At 47.9% G+C, this 15,149-nt stretch overlaps 1 protein-coding gene across 1 annotated transcript in view; it reads left to right on the top strand.

Moving 5' to 3' along the window:
* The window catches only part of ANKFN1 (ankyrin repeat and fibronectin type III domain containing 1), a 1,224,583-nt gene that overhangs the window by 254,046 nt on the left and 955,388 nt on the right, over positions 1 to 15,149 (top strand). Inside the window, exon 3 of the mRNA XM_073684132.1 lies at positions 1,857 to 2,067. Coding sequence (XP_073540233.1) covers positions 1,857 to 2,067 — 211 coding nt within the window. The remainder of the gene's footprint in view (positions 1 to 1,856; positions 2,068 to 15,149) is intronic.

Here is a 15,149-nt window from a genome sequence, read left to right as displayed (position 1 = left end):
CAGCAGGCAATAGTGCAGTTTTAGCTGCAGCACACATGGCTAAGTCGCTCTGCAGAACAACATCACTTTATCACCAATGAGTGGGCCTCCGTGCGGGACGTGTGTGCTGTGCTGCGCTGCTTTGAATATTCCACCAATATAGCCAGCGCTGATGATGCCATCATGAGCATTACTATACCACTTATATGACTGCTGGAAAAAACATTTCTGGCCATGATTGAAGAAGTGGTGGCACTGGAGGAAAAGGAGCAGGAGGAGCAGGGTCAATTCACACCATTATCAGGCCTGTTGTCCACACATGGCTAGGAGGGTGGGTTACTGTGCCAACATTGGCGAGGTACCTAACTGTATAGCCGGGGGACAGTTTGGGAGGATGAGGAGGAGGATGAACAACCATGTTCACAGCAGGGTGGCATTCAAATCAGCTCACGGGCATCATTGGAGCATGGCTGGGGGATACAGAGGACCTAGACCATACACCTCCCACTGAGGACAGCTCTTCATGGCCTCTGAGCAGACGGCACACATGAGTCAATACATGCTGCTGTGCCTGCTTAATAACCAATGAATTGCCTGTATTGTTACCAGTGTTGATTACTGAGTGGTCACCCTGCGGGATCCCCACTACAAGTACAACATACCATCATTTCTTAAGTCACTGGAGTGTGATTGCAAAATGCGTGACTACAAAAACACGCTGGTAGAGAAACACTGAGCCACCGTGCTGCCCTGCTTCTTCCACCTATACTGCCATGTCCACCTCCTCCTCCCCTTGGACCTGTTCCTCCTGGTTCAAGATTTTTATTTTTTATTTATGCTCTGCTTAGCGTAGCGACAGGACGCAGCTGTAGTGAGGGACAGTATTAGGTTTTTATGTGCACAGTTTTCCAAAAACACTCTTGATGTGTACTCTACACCCATGTCTGTAATAGCACCGTGGGTAACCAAAAGTTTTTTATAATCTACAACTGTGTCTGTGGGAGTGATATGCATCTAAACATATTTTTTCTACTCTTATTTAACCATGTTTGTGATAGTACTGCACCAAAAGTTGCTGCGTGTATTCTTTAACCCATATCTGTGGGAGGACTGTGCCTTTAAGCCACTGTGTGTACTCTGCAACCCTGCCTGTGGGGATACTGTGCCCCATTGTGTGGGTGTACAATTTTAAATCAACTTCCCTGGGGAAAATTTGAAAACATGCTTTGTGGGTAAAATTTTTTACCAGATTCTGTGGGAGTACTGTGCCCCATGCTCTGTGGGCTAAATTTGTAAGCTGCTTCTGTAGGGGTACTGTGCCCCATGCTCTGTGGGTGAAATTTTTAACTGGACTTTTAACACTGTTAAAATGTTTCTGTTATTTTTTTACTTCCTATTTTACCATGATTCCTATGGTGACAGAACCTCTTTAAGTAATCTCCCTATCCACATTTGTTTGCAGGGCAATTTTCCTGCTCTTACTGCCATTTTTCTTCCTTTTACAGCCCCTAGCCCTTACTCCGATCATTTTACAGCACTTAAGTTTGGCTTCTTATTGACTTATATAGGGTTCGTTGTCTGGGGTCAAGTTCATGTCCCAAACCAGACTTTTTAAAAAGTCCAACTGAACAAGGCGAACCCAAACATCCCCTTTTTTGCAAATTACTAATTATGACAAGAAAAGGAGGAGTGACCTGCATTGTGCAAATTTTACAGAATTTTTAAAGTGTGGCACATGATGGAATCAAATTGATCCTCTTCAAAACTGATGTTGTCCCTAGGAATTAAGTGTTTAATTACTTTTTATTACAGCTGATAAAAAAACACAATTACAGAACTTATTTAAGTTAGTTGACAGTTGTTTTCTTTCACAACAGAACTTCCAGTGCAATGAAGCCATGTTCGAAGCAGTCGAGCAACAGGACCTGGAGGCTGTCCAGATTCTCCTTTGTCAGTACACAGCAGAGGAATTGGACCTTAATACACCCAACAGTGAAGGACTAACACCCTTGGATATTGCGATCATGACAAATAATGTGCCTATTGCAAGAACTCTTCTGAAAGCTGGAGCAAGGGAAAGTCCCCACTGTAAGTAATGGAAATGTTCTGGTATAAGATGGAATTAGCAAGCAATGGTGCAAAAATAGTACTCTGAAATAGTGTTGAGCCACCCCCGTAGTGTTCGAGTTCGGTTCGGTTCGTCGAACACCCGTGTGTTCGCCGAACTGTTCGTCAAACTGTTCGTCGAACACCTTCGAACACCGTTAAAACCAATGGCAGGCAAACAAAAACACATAGAAACACATAGAAAACACCTTCAAAGGTGTCCAAAAGCTGACAAACTGCTCAGAAGACATAACTAACACATGGAAAAGTGACAAGTACATATAGTCATGCGAAAATAAAAGAGGTGGAGGAGTAAAAGGAGGGGGAGACACAGATATAGGCATGTCATGCCCTTCTAAAATCCAAAAAGTGAGAAGCCGACACGGCCAGTCCGCTCCTGCCCGTGCCACCTCCGTGTCGCCGGGTTTGTGCCAGAGCCGCGGTGAACCCTGACGGCCAGCCCCCCTCTCCCAATACTGGTGCCTGTCCGCTGGTGGGTCGAGCGAGCCCCCCTGTGGTGGAGGCAGCTCTAAGCTTTTTAATTTAAATTGTCTCTCTAATTTGAATGAATACACTTTAAATCCATTTACAAGGATCTATTGGAGGGCAAGTCTCATGCCAGCAGCCGCGGTAGTTCCAGCTCCAGTAGCGTCCACTAAAGCTGCTGCAGTTAAAAAGCTTTTATAAGGATCGAGCTCGGCTGTCCACCGCAAGGCATCCTACTGCCAGTCCCAGCCCCTATGCCTTGGGGTGCCTCCTGATGCTCTTCACTAAGTATCCCATGGTCCCGAAGCATTTCCTTTGAAAAAATTAAGTGTCTAAACTACAGGTGGTGCAGCTTGCTTAACAGCAGGGATAATCCGCTCACTAGCAGACACTGCTACTAGGCACAAAGTATTTCCTGGGCTAGATGCAGTTAAAAATTTGTAATTAGATACTCTCGTTGGATGCTGAGAAAGCATTCCATAGAGTCTCCTGGCACGCCATATATGATTCTCTTAAAAAGCTTGGGGTAGGGGTCTAGGGGACCCTTTTATAGCCAAAATCACGGCCCTGTATCGCAATACGTCACCTAGGCTGAAGATAAATGGAACTGTAGCACCCTGAGGGCTCGGTTGCTACAGACGTATTGCACCTCACCCAGAGGTGTGATATCTCACTCTCAGGTAAGGATGGAGTGTGGATCAGGACCCGACACCTGCATGCATTACACCACATTGCCGTGGGGCAGGGCGACCAATATGCCCCTGAGATGGGCTCGACAGTCCCTGTCCCTGGCTGGAGTGGGGGGAGGGAACACTGAGGAAGGGGAACCCTGTAGTGCAGGAGCAGGGAGGAAGCAGTTCCTGGGTGCATTGAGAAGGGAGTATAAAAGGTGGGCACCATCTTAGTTCAGTGCAGAGAAGTCTGAGCAGAAGTGGCAGGGAGCAGGGGCTCTGCATGAGCTCTGCTCCGGAGGCGGGCCTAGTAACAGAGGCCCAGGCCTGGAAGAGGGAGAAGGAAGGAAGAGGAGCGGAGAAGGCTCCAGGAACGAGGAATGAAGGGATCCCAGGGGTGCGGACGGGCGAGTCGCCACCGCACGCCCGAATCCACCTGCGTGGAGGGGTCAGGCCAAAGGGGGAGACCGGTCCCCGAACTAGTGGAGGCAGGAAACGACCCTCAGCTAGAAACCGGAGGCTCTGACATTTTATGTGGCGCAGCCCCTCGCTACACCCGCTAGGAAGGCACCACATAGGGTCAGGGAAACTGGCGCCAAGTTTACCAAGAGGAGGCCCGAGGCAGCCGGACAGAAGTGTTGGTAAGAAAGGCCAGACAAAGGACACACAAAGGGGGTCCTGTGAAGTGCTCCAAAGTTATCTGGGAGTTGTCTGAGCCCCTCACCTGGTGAGCACAGAACGACGTGGGCAGCCGTTACCTGCAGACGTGGTCTGGATAATAAGAACTGTGAGTAAAGGCCCTGAACTGCATCACTGACTCCGTGTCGTTACTGCTGCTGCCCTGCACCATCACCCCCATCCTCTGCATACACTGCCCTGAGGCTATACTCCTCCCGTGGGGAGTTATGCTACGCTCTGCTGCACCCACAACACCAGCCTCAGTGGTCTGCCCTGTAGCGGCGGTTCACTCTGACCGCAATCCACGGGTGGCGTAGTCGGACATTTAAACATGAAAACCACATAAATAGTTCCGCCACTGGTTTGACCGCCCTGAGCCACGGAACTGGGTCGCCGCCACGAAGACTACAACCACCAGCATCCACCAAAAAGGGTCCGGCTCCGGGTGTCCCAAGGCCCAGGGGGTGCGTCAGAACATTTTCATCACCTTTCACAATCACCAATGGGACAAGGCAGTGATGTCCTCTGTCCCCTCTCTTATACATCCTAGTGACGGAGCACCTGCTCTCATCAATTCGCCATAACCCCAATATTAGGTGGATTGAGGTGGGAGGCACCGAGTACAAGTGCTCTCTATTTGCTGATGATGTCCTAGTATATATCACTCAATCACATATATCCATCCATGCTGTTATGGCTGAAATAGATCACTTTGTTACATGGTAAAATTTTAAAATCAATGCAGCGAAGTCTGAGGCCCTCGATGTCTCCCTCCCCAAATCCATATAGGATTCCATCCAGTCCAACTTTCCCTTTGCCTGGCCCTCACAGGGTATCAAATACTTAGGAATTCCTATTCATAGAGACCTCTCCCATCTATGTTATCTTAATTTTGGGCCCTTTATTGAACAACTCCATACAGACCACGGTTGGCAAGTTAGAACTGTAAGATTCACTACGTGAACCACTGGTGTTTTGTGGAAAAGCACATGTACACTGCGTTCCAAATTATTATACAAAAAGTGTTTAGGAGTGATAAGGGAAGAATTTGTTTGTTTGTCAGTTAAACTCATTGATGGTGATGTGTGTCAGGGCTCTTTATATCACTGTAAGCAATTGCAGACACCTGTGCTAATTAGTTTGGCAGGTGTGTCCAATGAAAGGCAAGACTACTTAAGAAGGCTCTCTCACATTATTAAGCAGCCTACATTTTCTGCCAAAATGGGAAAGAAAAAGGATGTGTCGGCTGCTGAGAAGCAACAAATTGTGGAGTGTTTAGGTCAAGGCATGACTACAATCAACATTGTGCGATGATCAGGATGAAGTGTCTTGGCAATCAAGAAGTATGTAGCTGATTCACAGTACACACGTGTGCGTGCTGATAAGGGCAAATTGAGGACTCTTTCCTACAGGCAATTACGTCAGGTTGAAAGAGCAGCGGCAAAAAAGCCTTGTCATAGCAGCAGACAAGTTTTTGAAGCTGCTTGTGCCTCCAACGTCCCCCGAACAACAAGATGCAGGGTCCTTCAGAGGTTTGCAGCTGTGCATGCGCCATCCTGTCGACCTCCTCTATCCACTTCACACAAGCAGAAACGGCTCCAGTGGGCCAAACATTACATGAAGACTGATTTCAAAACTGTTTTCTTCACGGATGAGTGCCGTGCAGCGCTCGATGGTCCAGATGGATGGAGTGGAGGATGGCTGGTTGATGGACACCCCACGCAAACACGGCTACAGCGCCAACAAGGAGGAGGTGGAGTAATGTTTTGGGCTGGAATCATGGGGAGAGAGATTGTCGGCCCCTTTAGGATCCCTGAAGGCGCTAAAGATGAACTCCATAATGTATGTGGATTTTCTCAAACAGCACTTCCTGCCATGGTTCAAGAAGAAGAACCGTGTATTTCACAGCAAGATCATTTTTCTGCATGATAATGCACCATCTCATGCTGCACATAAAACATCTGCATCTCTGGCTGATATGGGCATAAAAGGGGACAAACTTATGGTGTGACCCCCATGCTCCCCTGACCTCTACCCCATTCAGAACCTTTGGAGCATCATTAAAAGGAGTGTCTATGATGGCGGGAGGCAGTTCACATCTAAGCAACAGCTCTGGGAGGGTATTCTGTCCTCATGCAAAACAATTGAAGCAGAAACCATCCAAAACCTGACAAATTCAATGGACGAGAGAGTTCAGAAGTTCCTTTCGAACAAGGGGTCCTATGTGAAAATGTAACATCACCTAGAATAAAGTTTTGAGTTGAAAACTGTTTGATTTCAGTTTCTAACAACCTGCTAATGCTTATAATTTCAAAAATGACCATTTTTTTGGTCTTTATTAAAATGAAAAGGTTGATCGAAAAGTTTGGGGGATCTAAGAGTGTGGCAACCCAGTAGTCATGATTACTTCGAATTCTGACTAGAGATGAGCGGTGTTCGACTAGAACTGTTCGCCAATCTCAAATTCGAGCTGTTTTGGGCGGTGTTCGAGTTGTTCGACGAACCCGAACGATTTGCAAAAAATTCGGCTGTTCGAGGTTATGTTCGATAACTGTTCGTGCACCAAAAGCGTGTCCTGCATGTCTGGCGCTATTTAGAGCACCAATCATGCAGGGATTGTCTGCCACTCACTGTAATGCCACAGCCATGGTGGTTGTGGCATTACAGTGATTGCCCAAATCGATGGGAACAGTGCCAACAGTGAAACATGAAAAGCCGGCAATTCAGCAGCGGCATACACCTGTACCCGACAATTTAGAACCGAAAGAATAGAGCTTCACACATAGATTAGATAGATATAAACATGTCAGCCACATATATACGAAGTACAGTGAAAGTGCTGCTTACTGTACTTGTCATTTAGCGTAAAGGATTTATCAAAAAAAATAATAGTGTTTTCATGCACCGTCTCTTTAAAAAAGCCGGCCGGCAATTCAGCAGCGGTACCCGACAATTTATAACAGACAGAATAGAGCTTCACACATAGATTAGATAGATAGAAACATGTCAGTCACATATATATGAAGTACAGTGATAGTGTTGGTTACTGTACTTGTCATTTAGTATTAAAATAAAGGATTTATTATTATAAAAATTGGCGTGGGGTTCCCCTTAATTTTAGGCTCTAGCGGAGGTTAAGCAGACGGCTGGGGCAGATGTTTGAAGCCTGGGAAGGGGGTAATACCCACGGAGCTTCCCAGGCTACTAATATCAGCCCCCAGCTGAATACATAGCCTTTACTAGCTATTAAAATGGGGGACCCCCCAAAAAAAATTACGTGAGGTCCCCCCTAATTTAATAGCTAGCAAAGGCTAGGCAGACAGCTGGGGGCTGATATTAATAGCCCAGGAAGGGAGCCATGAATATTGGCCCCCTCCCAGGCTAGAAACACCAGCCGTCAGCCGCCCCAGAAATGGCGCATTCATAGGATGCGCCAATTCTGGCACTTAGCCTCGCTCTTCCACGCTGCCCTGGTGCGGTGGCAGGGGGTAATAGGGTTGGGGTTGATGTCAGCTTATAATGCCAGCTGACATCAAGCCCAGGTTAGTAATGGAGAGGCGTCTATAAGACACCCCCATTACTAACCCCATAGTCAAAGTTAAAAAAAACACAAACACCCAGAATAAAGTCCTTTAATTGAAATAAAGACACAATCCTTTATTGTTCTAAATTAAACCATACTTACCGTCACGCCCATTCCAGCTGAAGCCAACGATCTCCTGCAATAAAAGAAAAATAATAAAGCAACCTCATCCTTACCTTTCCATGGTTCCCACGACAGCTTCAGCTCTGCTACATCGAGATGACAGGCTGGACCGCAGCAGAACGCTGCCATCCAGCCTCTCATCCCGCAGACACTGAGAAGCGCAGGCTTGCTTGCGCTGCTCAGCGTCTCTCTGTGACGACATCCAGATGAGCCGAGTTCATGTCCAATGAACTCGGCTCACCTCATGCACGTCACTGACAGCGTGGGAAAATTCTCACGCTGAAGCGGTGAGTGCAGGAGAATTCTCCCACGCTGTCAGTGACGTGCATAAGGTGAGCTCATGTCCAATGAACTCAGCTCACCTCCTGCACGTCACTGACAGCGTGGGAGAATTCTCCTGCACTCAGCGCTTCAGCGTGAGAATTCTCCCACGCTGAAGCGCTGAGTGCAGGAGAATTTTCCCACGCTGTCAGTGACGTGCATAAGGTGAGCTCATGTCCAATGAACTCAGCTCACCTCCTGCACGTCACTGACAGCGTGGGAGAATTCTCCTGCACTCAGCGCTTCAGTGTGAGAATTCTCCCACGCTGAAGCGCTGAGTGCAGGAGAATTTTCCCACGCTGTCAGTGACGTGCATGAGGTGAGCCGAGTTCATTGGACATTAACTCGGCTCATCTGGATGCCCTCACAGAGAGACACTGTGGAGCGCAAGCAAGCCTGCGCTTCTCAGTGTCTGCGGGATGACAGGCTGGATGGCAGCGTTCTGCTGCGGTCCAGCCTGTCATCTCGATGTAGCAGAGCTGAAGCTGTCATGGGAACCATGGAAAGGTAAGGATGATGTTGCTTTATTATTTTTCTTTTATTTCAGGAGATCGTTGGCTTCAGCTGGAATGGGCGTGATGGTAAGTATGGTTTAATTTAGAACAATAAAGAATTGTGTGTTTATTTCAATTAAAGGACTTTTTTCTGGGTGTTGTGTTTTTTTTAAATACTTTACTAGAAATTCATGGTGGTCATGTCTAATATTGGCGTGACCCCATGAATTTCGGGCTTAGGGCCAGCTGATAATGCCAAGCTGGCCCTAACCCCTTTATTACCCAGTGAGCCACCGCATCAGGGCCCTGGATGAGTTGGGTACAGCGCCAGAAGATGGCGCTTCTATGAACGCGCCATTTTCCGGGGTGGCTGCGGACTGCAATTTGCAGCGGGGGTGGCCCAGAAAGCTTGGGCCTCCCTGCGCTGCGGATTCCAGCCCCCAGCTGCCTAGTTGTACCTGGCTGGACACAAAAACAGAGCGAAGCCCCACGTCAATTTTCTTTAAATTATTTCATGAAATAATTAAGAAAAAAAGGGCTTCCCTATATTGTTGTGTCCGGCCAGGTACAAATAGGCAGCTGGTGGTTGGGGGCAGCCCGTTCCTGCCTGCTGTACCTGGCTAGACACAAATATAGTGCGAAGCCCCACGTCAATTTTTTTAAAATTATTTCATGAATTTCCTGAAATAATTTAAAAAAATTGAAGTGGGGCTTCGCACTATATTTGTGTCCAGCCAGGTACAGCAGGCAGGAACGGGCTGCCCCCATCCACCAGCTGCCTATTTGTACCTGGCCGGACACAACAATATAGGGAAGCCCTTTTTTTCTTAATTATTTCATGAATTTCATGAAATAATTAAAAAAAATTGAAGTGGGGCTTCGCACTATATTTGTGTCCAGCCAGGTACAGCAGGCAGGAACGGGCTGCCCCCAACCACCAGCTGCCTATTTGTACCTGGCCGGACACAACAATATAGGGAAGGCCTTTTTTTCTTAATTATTTCATGAATTTCATGAAATAATTAAAAAAAAAGTACGTGGGGCTTCGCCCTATTTTTGTGTCCAGCCAGGTACAACTAGGCAGCTGGGGGCTGGAATCTGCAGCGCAGGGAGGCCCAAGCTTTCTGGGCCCCCCCCCGCTACAAATTGCAGTCCGCAGCCACCCCGGAAAATGGCGCGTTCATAGAAGCGCCATCTTCTGGCGCTGTACCCAACTCATCCAGGGCCCTGGTGCGGTGGCTCACTGGGTAATAAAGGGGTTAGGGCCAGCTTGGTATTATCAGCTGGCCCCAAGCCCAAAATTCATGGGGTCACGCCAGTATTAGACATGACCGCCATGAATTTCTAGTAAAGTATTTAAAAAAAGCACAACACCCAGAATAAAGTCCTTTAATTGAAATAAAGACACAATTCTTTATTGTTCTAAATTAAACCATACTTACCATCACACCCATTCCAGCTGAAGCCAACGATCTCCTGCAATAAAAGAAAAATAATAAACCAACCTCATCCTTACCTTTCCATGGTTCCCACGACAGCTTCAGCTCTGCTACATCGAGATGACTGGCTGGACCGCAGCAGAACGCTGCCATACAGTCTGTCATCCCGCAGACACTGAGAAGCGCAGGCATGCTTGCGCTCCTCACTGTCTCGCTGTGACGGCATCCAGATGAGCCGAGGTCATGTCCAATGAACTCGGCTCACCTCATGCACGTCACTGACAGCGTGGGAAAATTCTCACGCTGAAGTGCTGAGTGCAGGAGAATTCTCCCACGCTGTCAGTGATGTGCATGAGGTGAGCTCATGTCCAATGAACTCAGCTCACCTCCTGCACGTCACTGACAGCGTGGGAAAATTCTCCTGCAATCAGCGCTTCAGCGTGAGAATTTTCCCACGCTGTCAGTGACGTGCATGAGGTGAGCCGAGTTCATTGGACATGAACTCGGCTCATCTGGATGTCGTCACAGAGAGACGCTGAGCAGCGCAAGCAAGCCTGCGCTTCTCAGTGTCTGCGGGATGACAGGCTGGATGGCAGCGTTCTGCTGCGGTCCAGCCTGTCATCTCGATGTAGCAGAGCTGAAGCTGTCGTGGGAACCATGGAAAGGTAAGGATGAGGTTGCTTTATTATTTTTCTTTTATTGCAGGAGATCGTTGGCTTCAGCTGGAATGGGCGTGATGGTAAGTATGGTTTAATTTAGAACAATAAAGGATTGTGTCTTTATTTCAATTAAAGGACTTTATTCTGGGTGTTTGTGTTTTTTTTAACTTTGACTATGGGGTTAGTAATGGGGGTGTCTTATAGACGCCTCTCCATTACTAACCTGGGCTTGATGTCAGCTGGCATTATAAGCTGACATCAACCCCAACCCTATTACCCCCTGCCACCGCACCAGGGCAGCGTGGAAGAGCGAGGCTAAGTGCCAGAATTGGCGCATCCTATGAATGCGCCATTTCTGGGGCGGCTGACGGCTGGTGTTTCTAGCCTGGGAGGGGGCCAATATTCATGGCTCCCTTCCTGGGCTATTAATATCAGCCCCCAGCTGTCTGCCTAGCCTTTGCTAGCTATTAAATTAGGGGGGACCCCACGTCATTTTTTTGGGGGGGTCCCCCATTTTAATAGCTAGTAAAGGCTATGTATTCAGCTGGGGGCTGATATTAGTAGCCTGGGAAGCTCCGTGGGTATTACCCCCTTCCCAGGCTTCAAACATCTGCCCCAGCCATCTGCTTAACCTCCGCTAGAGCCTAAAATTAAGGGGAACCCCACGCCAATTTTTTTAATAATAAATCCTTTATTTTAATACTAAATGACAAGTACAGTAACCAACACTATCACTGTACTTCATATATATGTGACTGACATGTTTCTATCTATCTAATCTATGTGTGATGCTCTATCTTTCTGTTCTAAATTGTCGGGTACCGCTGCTGAATTGCCGGCCGGCTTTTTTAAAGAGACAGTGCATGAAAACACTATTATTTTTTTAAATAAATCCTTTACACTAAATGACAAGTACAGTAAGCAACACTATCACTGTACTTATTATATATGTGACTGACATGTTTCTATCTATCTAATCTATGTGTGAAGCTCTATTCTTTCTGTTCTAAATTGTCGGGTACAGATGCTGAATTGCCGGCCGGCTTTTTTAAAGAGACGGTGCATGAAAACACTAATATTTTTTTTAATAAATCCTTTACACTAAATGACAAGTGCAGTAACCAACACTGTCACTGTGCTTCTTATATGTGTGACTGACATGTTTCTATCTATGTAATCTATGTGTGATGCTCTATTCCTTCTTGTCTAAATTGTCGGGTACCGGTGTATGCCGCTGCTGAATTTGCCGGCCGGCTTTTTTAAAGAGAGTGTCTTCTGAGCAGTTTGTGAGCTTTTGGACACCTTTGCAGGTGTTTTCTATGTGTTTCTATGTGTTTTTGTTTGCCTGCCATTGGTTTTAACGGTGTTCGACGGTGTTCTAAGGTGTTCGACGAACAGTTCGACGAACAGTTCCTCGAACATCCCGGTGTTCGACGAACCGAACCGAACCCGAACACTACGGGGGTGGCTCAACACTAATTCTGACAATATGAGGGTCATGCTGCAGGTAGTGCAGCAAGAAGGCACTTATGTGCTTTGCGCATCTCGGAGCCCCAAAATTATTTTCGGGGCTAGATGCAGCTAAAAATTATTTTTAATTTTAAATCTGGTGAAGCTTTAGTATAGATGGCCTAATAGGATCAGTGCTGCACACTGCTACAAAGCCCAAATTATTTTCCAGTCAAGATACAGATAAACATGATTAGTAATTTGAAAGCTTAAAACGGTTGGTAGGGTGATTTTAACCAATCATCAAGCTTTTACTCTCCCCAGGATGACACAGGGGTAGAAAAGTCGTTTCGGATCCATGATTTGTTCATCTTTATGAACGTGAGTCTGTCTACATTATCAGTGGAGAGCCGCGTGCGCTTATCTGTCAGCACACCACCAGCAGCGCTGAACACACGTTCAGACAGAACGCTGGCTGCGGGGCATGACATGATCTCCAAGGCGTAAGTGGCTAGCTCCGGCCATTTATCCAGATTGGAAGCCCAAAAAGAGCAAGGGTCCAGTGACACAGTCGTGGCTTCAATGTTTACTTGGAGATACTCCTGTACCATCGTCTCTAGGCGTTGACTATGTGTCAGACTTCTTGTCTCCTGTGGCCTTGCAAAGGATGGGCTAAAAAAGTGGTGAAATGATTCCGCAAAATTGATGTTACCAGCAGATACTGTGGTTCTGTTACGGTTTGAGTGCTGAACACTTGACGGTCCCACGGTTGGCAAGTTGGAACTGTGAGATTCACTACGTGCACCACTGGTATTTTGTGGAAAAGCACATGTAAGATTCTGCAACAGTCTCTGCTGATACTCCTGCATGCGTGCATCCCTTTCTATGGCAGGAATAATTTCTGCAAATTTACTTTTGTACCGGGGATCTAACAGTGTGGCAACCCAGTAGTCAGGATTATTTCTAATTCTCACAATTCGAGGGTCATGTTGCAGGTAGTGCAGCAAGAAGGCACTCATGTGTGTTGCGCATCCAGGAGCACCAAGTCCCTGTTGTGTTGGTGGCGAGGTAACAATCATGCTTCCTTCCTCTGTCCTCTCCCCCCAACCTCGCACAACAGAAATGTGATCAAGGTCTCCCTCATCTGATGAGTCTTCCATCAGTTCGTCCTCCACTTCTTCCTGGGCTCCTGCACCTTCCTCACTAGTTTGGCTGCTACAATGCGCCCTGGTAAAACCATCTCCCCCACCCTCACATGCCTGCCGCCTTGGTGCTGCCGACCGTCTGGACCTTGCAGATGTTAGCCTTTCCGCATACAACTCCTCCTCCTCTACTTCCTCCACCTCCTCTTGTGCCACCACCTGACTCCGAATTCTGTTTAACATGTGCTCCAGCATGTAAATCACCGGAATAGTCATGCTGATAATGGCATCGTCAGCACTAAACATCTTCGTCGCCATTTCAAAACTGTGCAGAAGGGTGCATAGGTCCCTGATCTGAGACCACTACTCCAGCGTGATTTGCCCCACCTCTGAATCTCGTTGGCCCAGGCTATACGTCAGAACGTATTGCACCAGGGCTTGTCGGTGCTGCCACAGTCGCTGCAACATGTGCAGAGTTGAATTCCACCGGGTAGGCACATCGCATTTTAGCCGGTGAAGTGGCAGGCCCAACGACTTCTGTAGAGATGTAAGTCGCTGAGCTGCGGGATGCGAACGGCGGAAGTGAGCACACAGCGACCGTGCCCTCTGCAGAAGGCCATCTAGTCTGGGATAGTGGGCTAAAAATTGCTGGACAACCAGGTTCAACACGTGAGCCATACAAGGCACGTGTGTGACATTGCCCCGGCGAAGGGCCGCACCCAGGTTTGCAGCATTGTCGCACACGGCCTTCCCTGGTTTCAGGTCCAGTGGAGACAACCATTCATGAAATTGGTTCTCCAGAGCTGACCACAACTCCTCAGCTGTGTGACTCACATTTCCCAGACATTTCAATGTAAAAACCGCCTGATGACGTTGAGCCCTACTGCCAGCATAGTAAGGAGGTGTGCAGGATCCCTTCTGTGCAGTTAGAAAGCCTGTGGCATGACCAGACAGGCTTTGGGTGCAGGTGGAAGACCGAGAGGAGGTTGAGGAGGCAGAAGCAGTGGAGGAACTTTGACATAAAGAGGATTGACGCACAACTCGTGGGGACGGCAAGACTTGGACAGCAGCCTCTTGTCCTGCTGTCACCATAGTTACCCAGTGCCCAGTCAGCGACATGTAACGCCCCTGTCCATGCCTACTCGTCCAAGTGTCTGTGGTGAAATGCACCCTGTCACACACAGAGTTTCTCAAAGAAGCGGTGATGTTGTGTGCGACATGCTGGTGGAGCGCAGGCACACCTTTCTTTGAGAAGTAGTGCCGACTGGGCATCTGGTACTGGGGCACTGCGACGGACATAAGGTCTCGAAAATCCTCTGTGTCCACCAGGCGGAAAGGCAGCATTTCTGTAGCCAAGAGCTTGCAGATGGTGAAATTCAACCTCTTAGCTTTCTCATGGCTAGGAGGAAATGGTCTTTTACTTGTCCACATCTGAGGGACCGAGGGCTGGCTATTGTGCTTAGACGGGGTTGATAAGGGTGTCCCCGGCAAACTGCCGGTCTGTGAGGAAGATGCAGGCGGACATGTTAGGTTGCCTTGATCCAAAGGTGGTGCTATCGATGTCGGACAGCGCTCAACACCAGCTGGTGTTACCACCTCCAAAGAAAATGATGACCTGCCAATCACGCTGGCTGTTGCGGGTAAAGAGGTGGCAGGTCTGCGCCCCAAAACAGGTGTGACTGCTGTCCCCCCAGTCACAGAGGATGAAGAGGCCGCGGATGCACAAGATATGGCAGACGGTGATTGGCCCGGCCGGCTAGGCCGCATTGTAGCACACTGAGCTTCCCACTGCAACTTATGCTTCATGTCCATGTGCCGGTTCATGCATGATGTACTCAAACTATGTATTTTTTGGCCTCTACTTAGCTTTTGCTGACAAATGTTACAGATAACACGAGTTGGGTCATCTTTATCGATCTGAAAAAATGCCCAGGCTATGCAAGGCTTAGCACCCATGCAACCTGAAGAGCCACCACGACTTGTGGTGAGAGGCAGAGTTGTGTTTGAGGATGCAGTTGT

The sequence above is a fragment of the Phyllobates terribilis genome, unplaced genomic scaffold, assembly GCF_046119375.1.
Source record: "Phyllobates terribilis strain yellow unplaced genomic scaffold, ASM4611937v1 Scaffold_5__5_contigs__length_657084704, whole genome shotgun sequence".
Lineage (NCBI taxonomy): Eukaryota > Metazoa > Chordata > Amphibia > Anura > Dendrobatidae > Phyllobates > Phyllobates terribilis.
The sequence above is the reverse complement of the archived record's forward strand: the minus strand, read 5'-3'. Positions and strand labels throughout refer to the sequence as shown.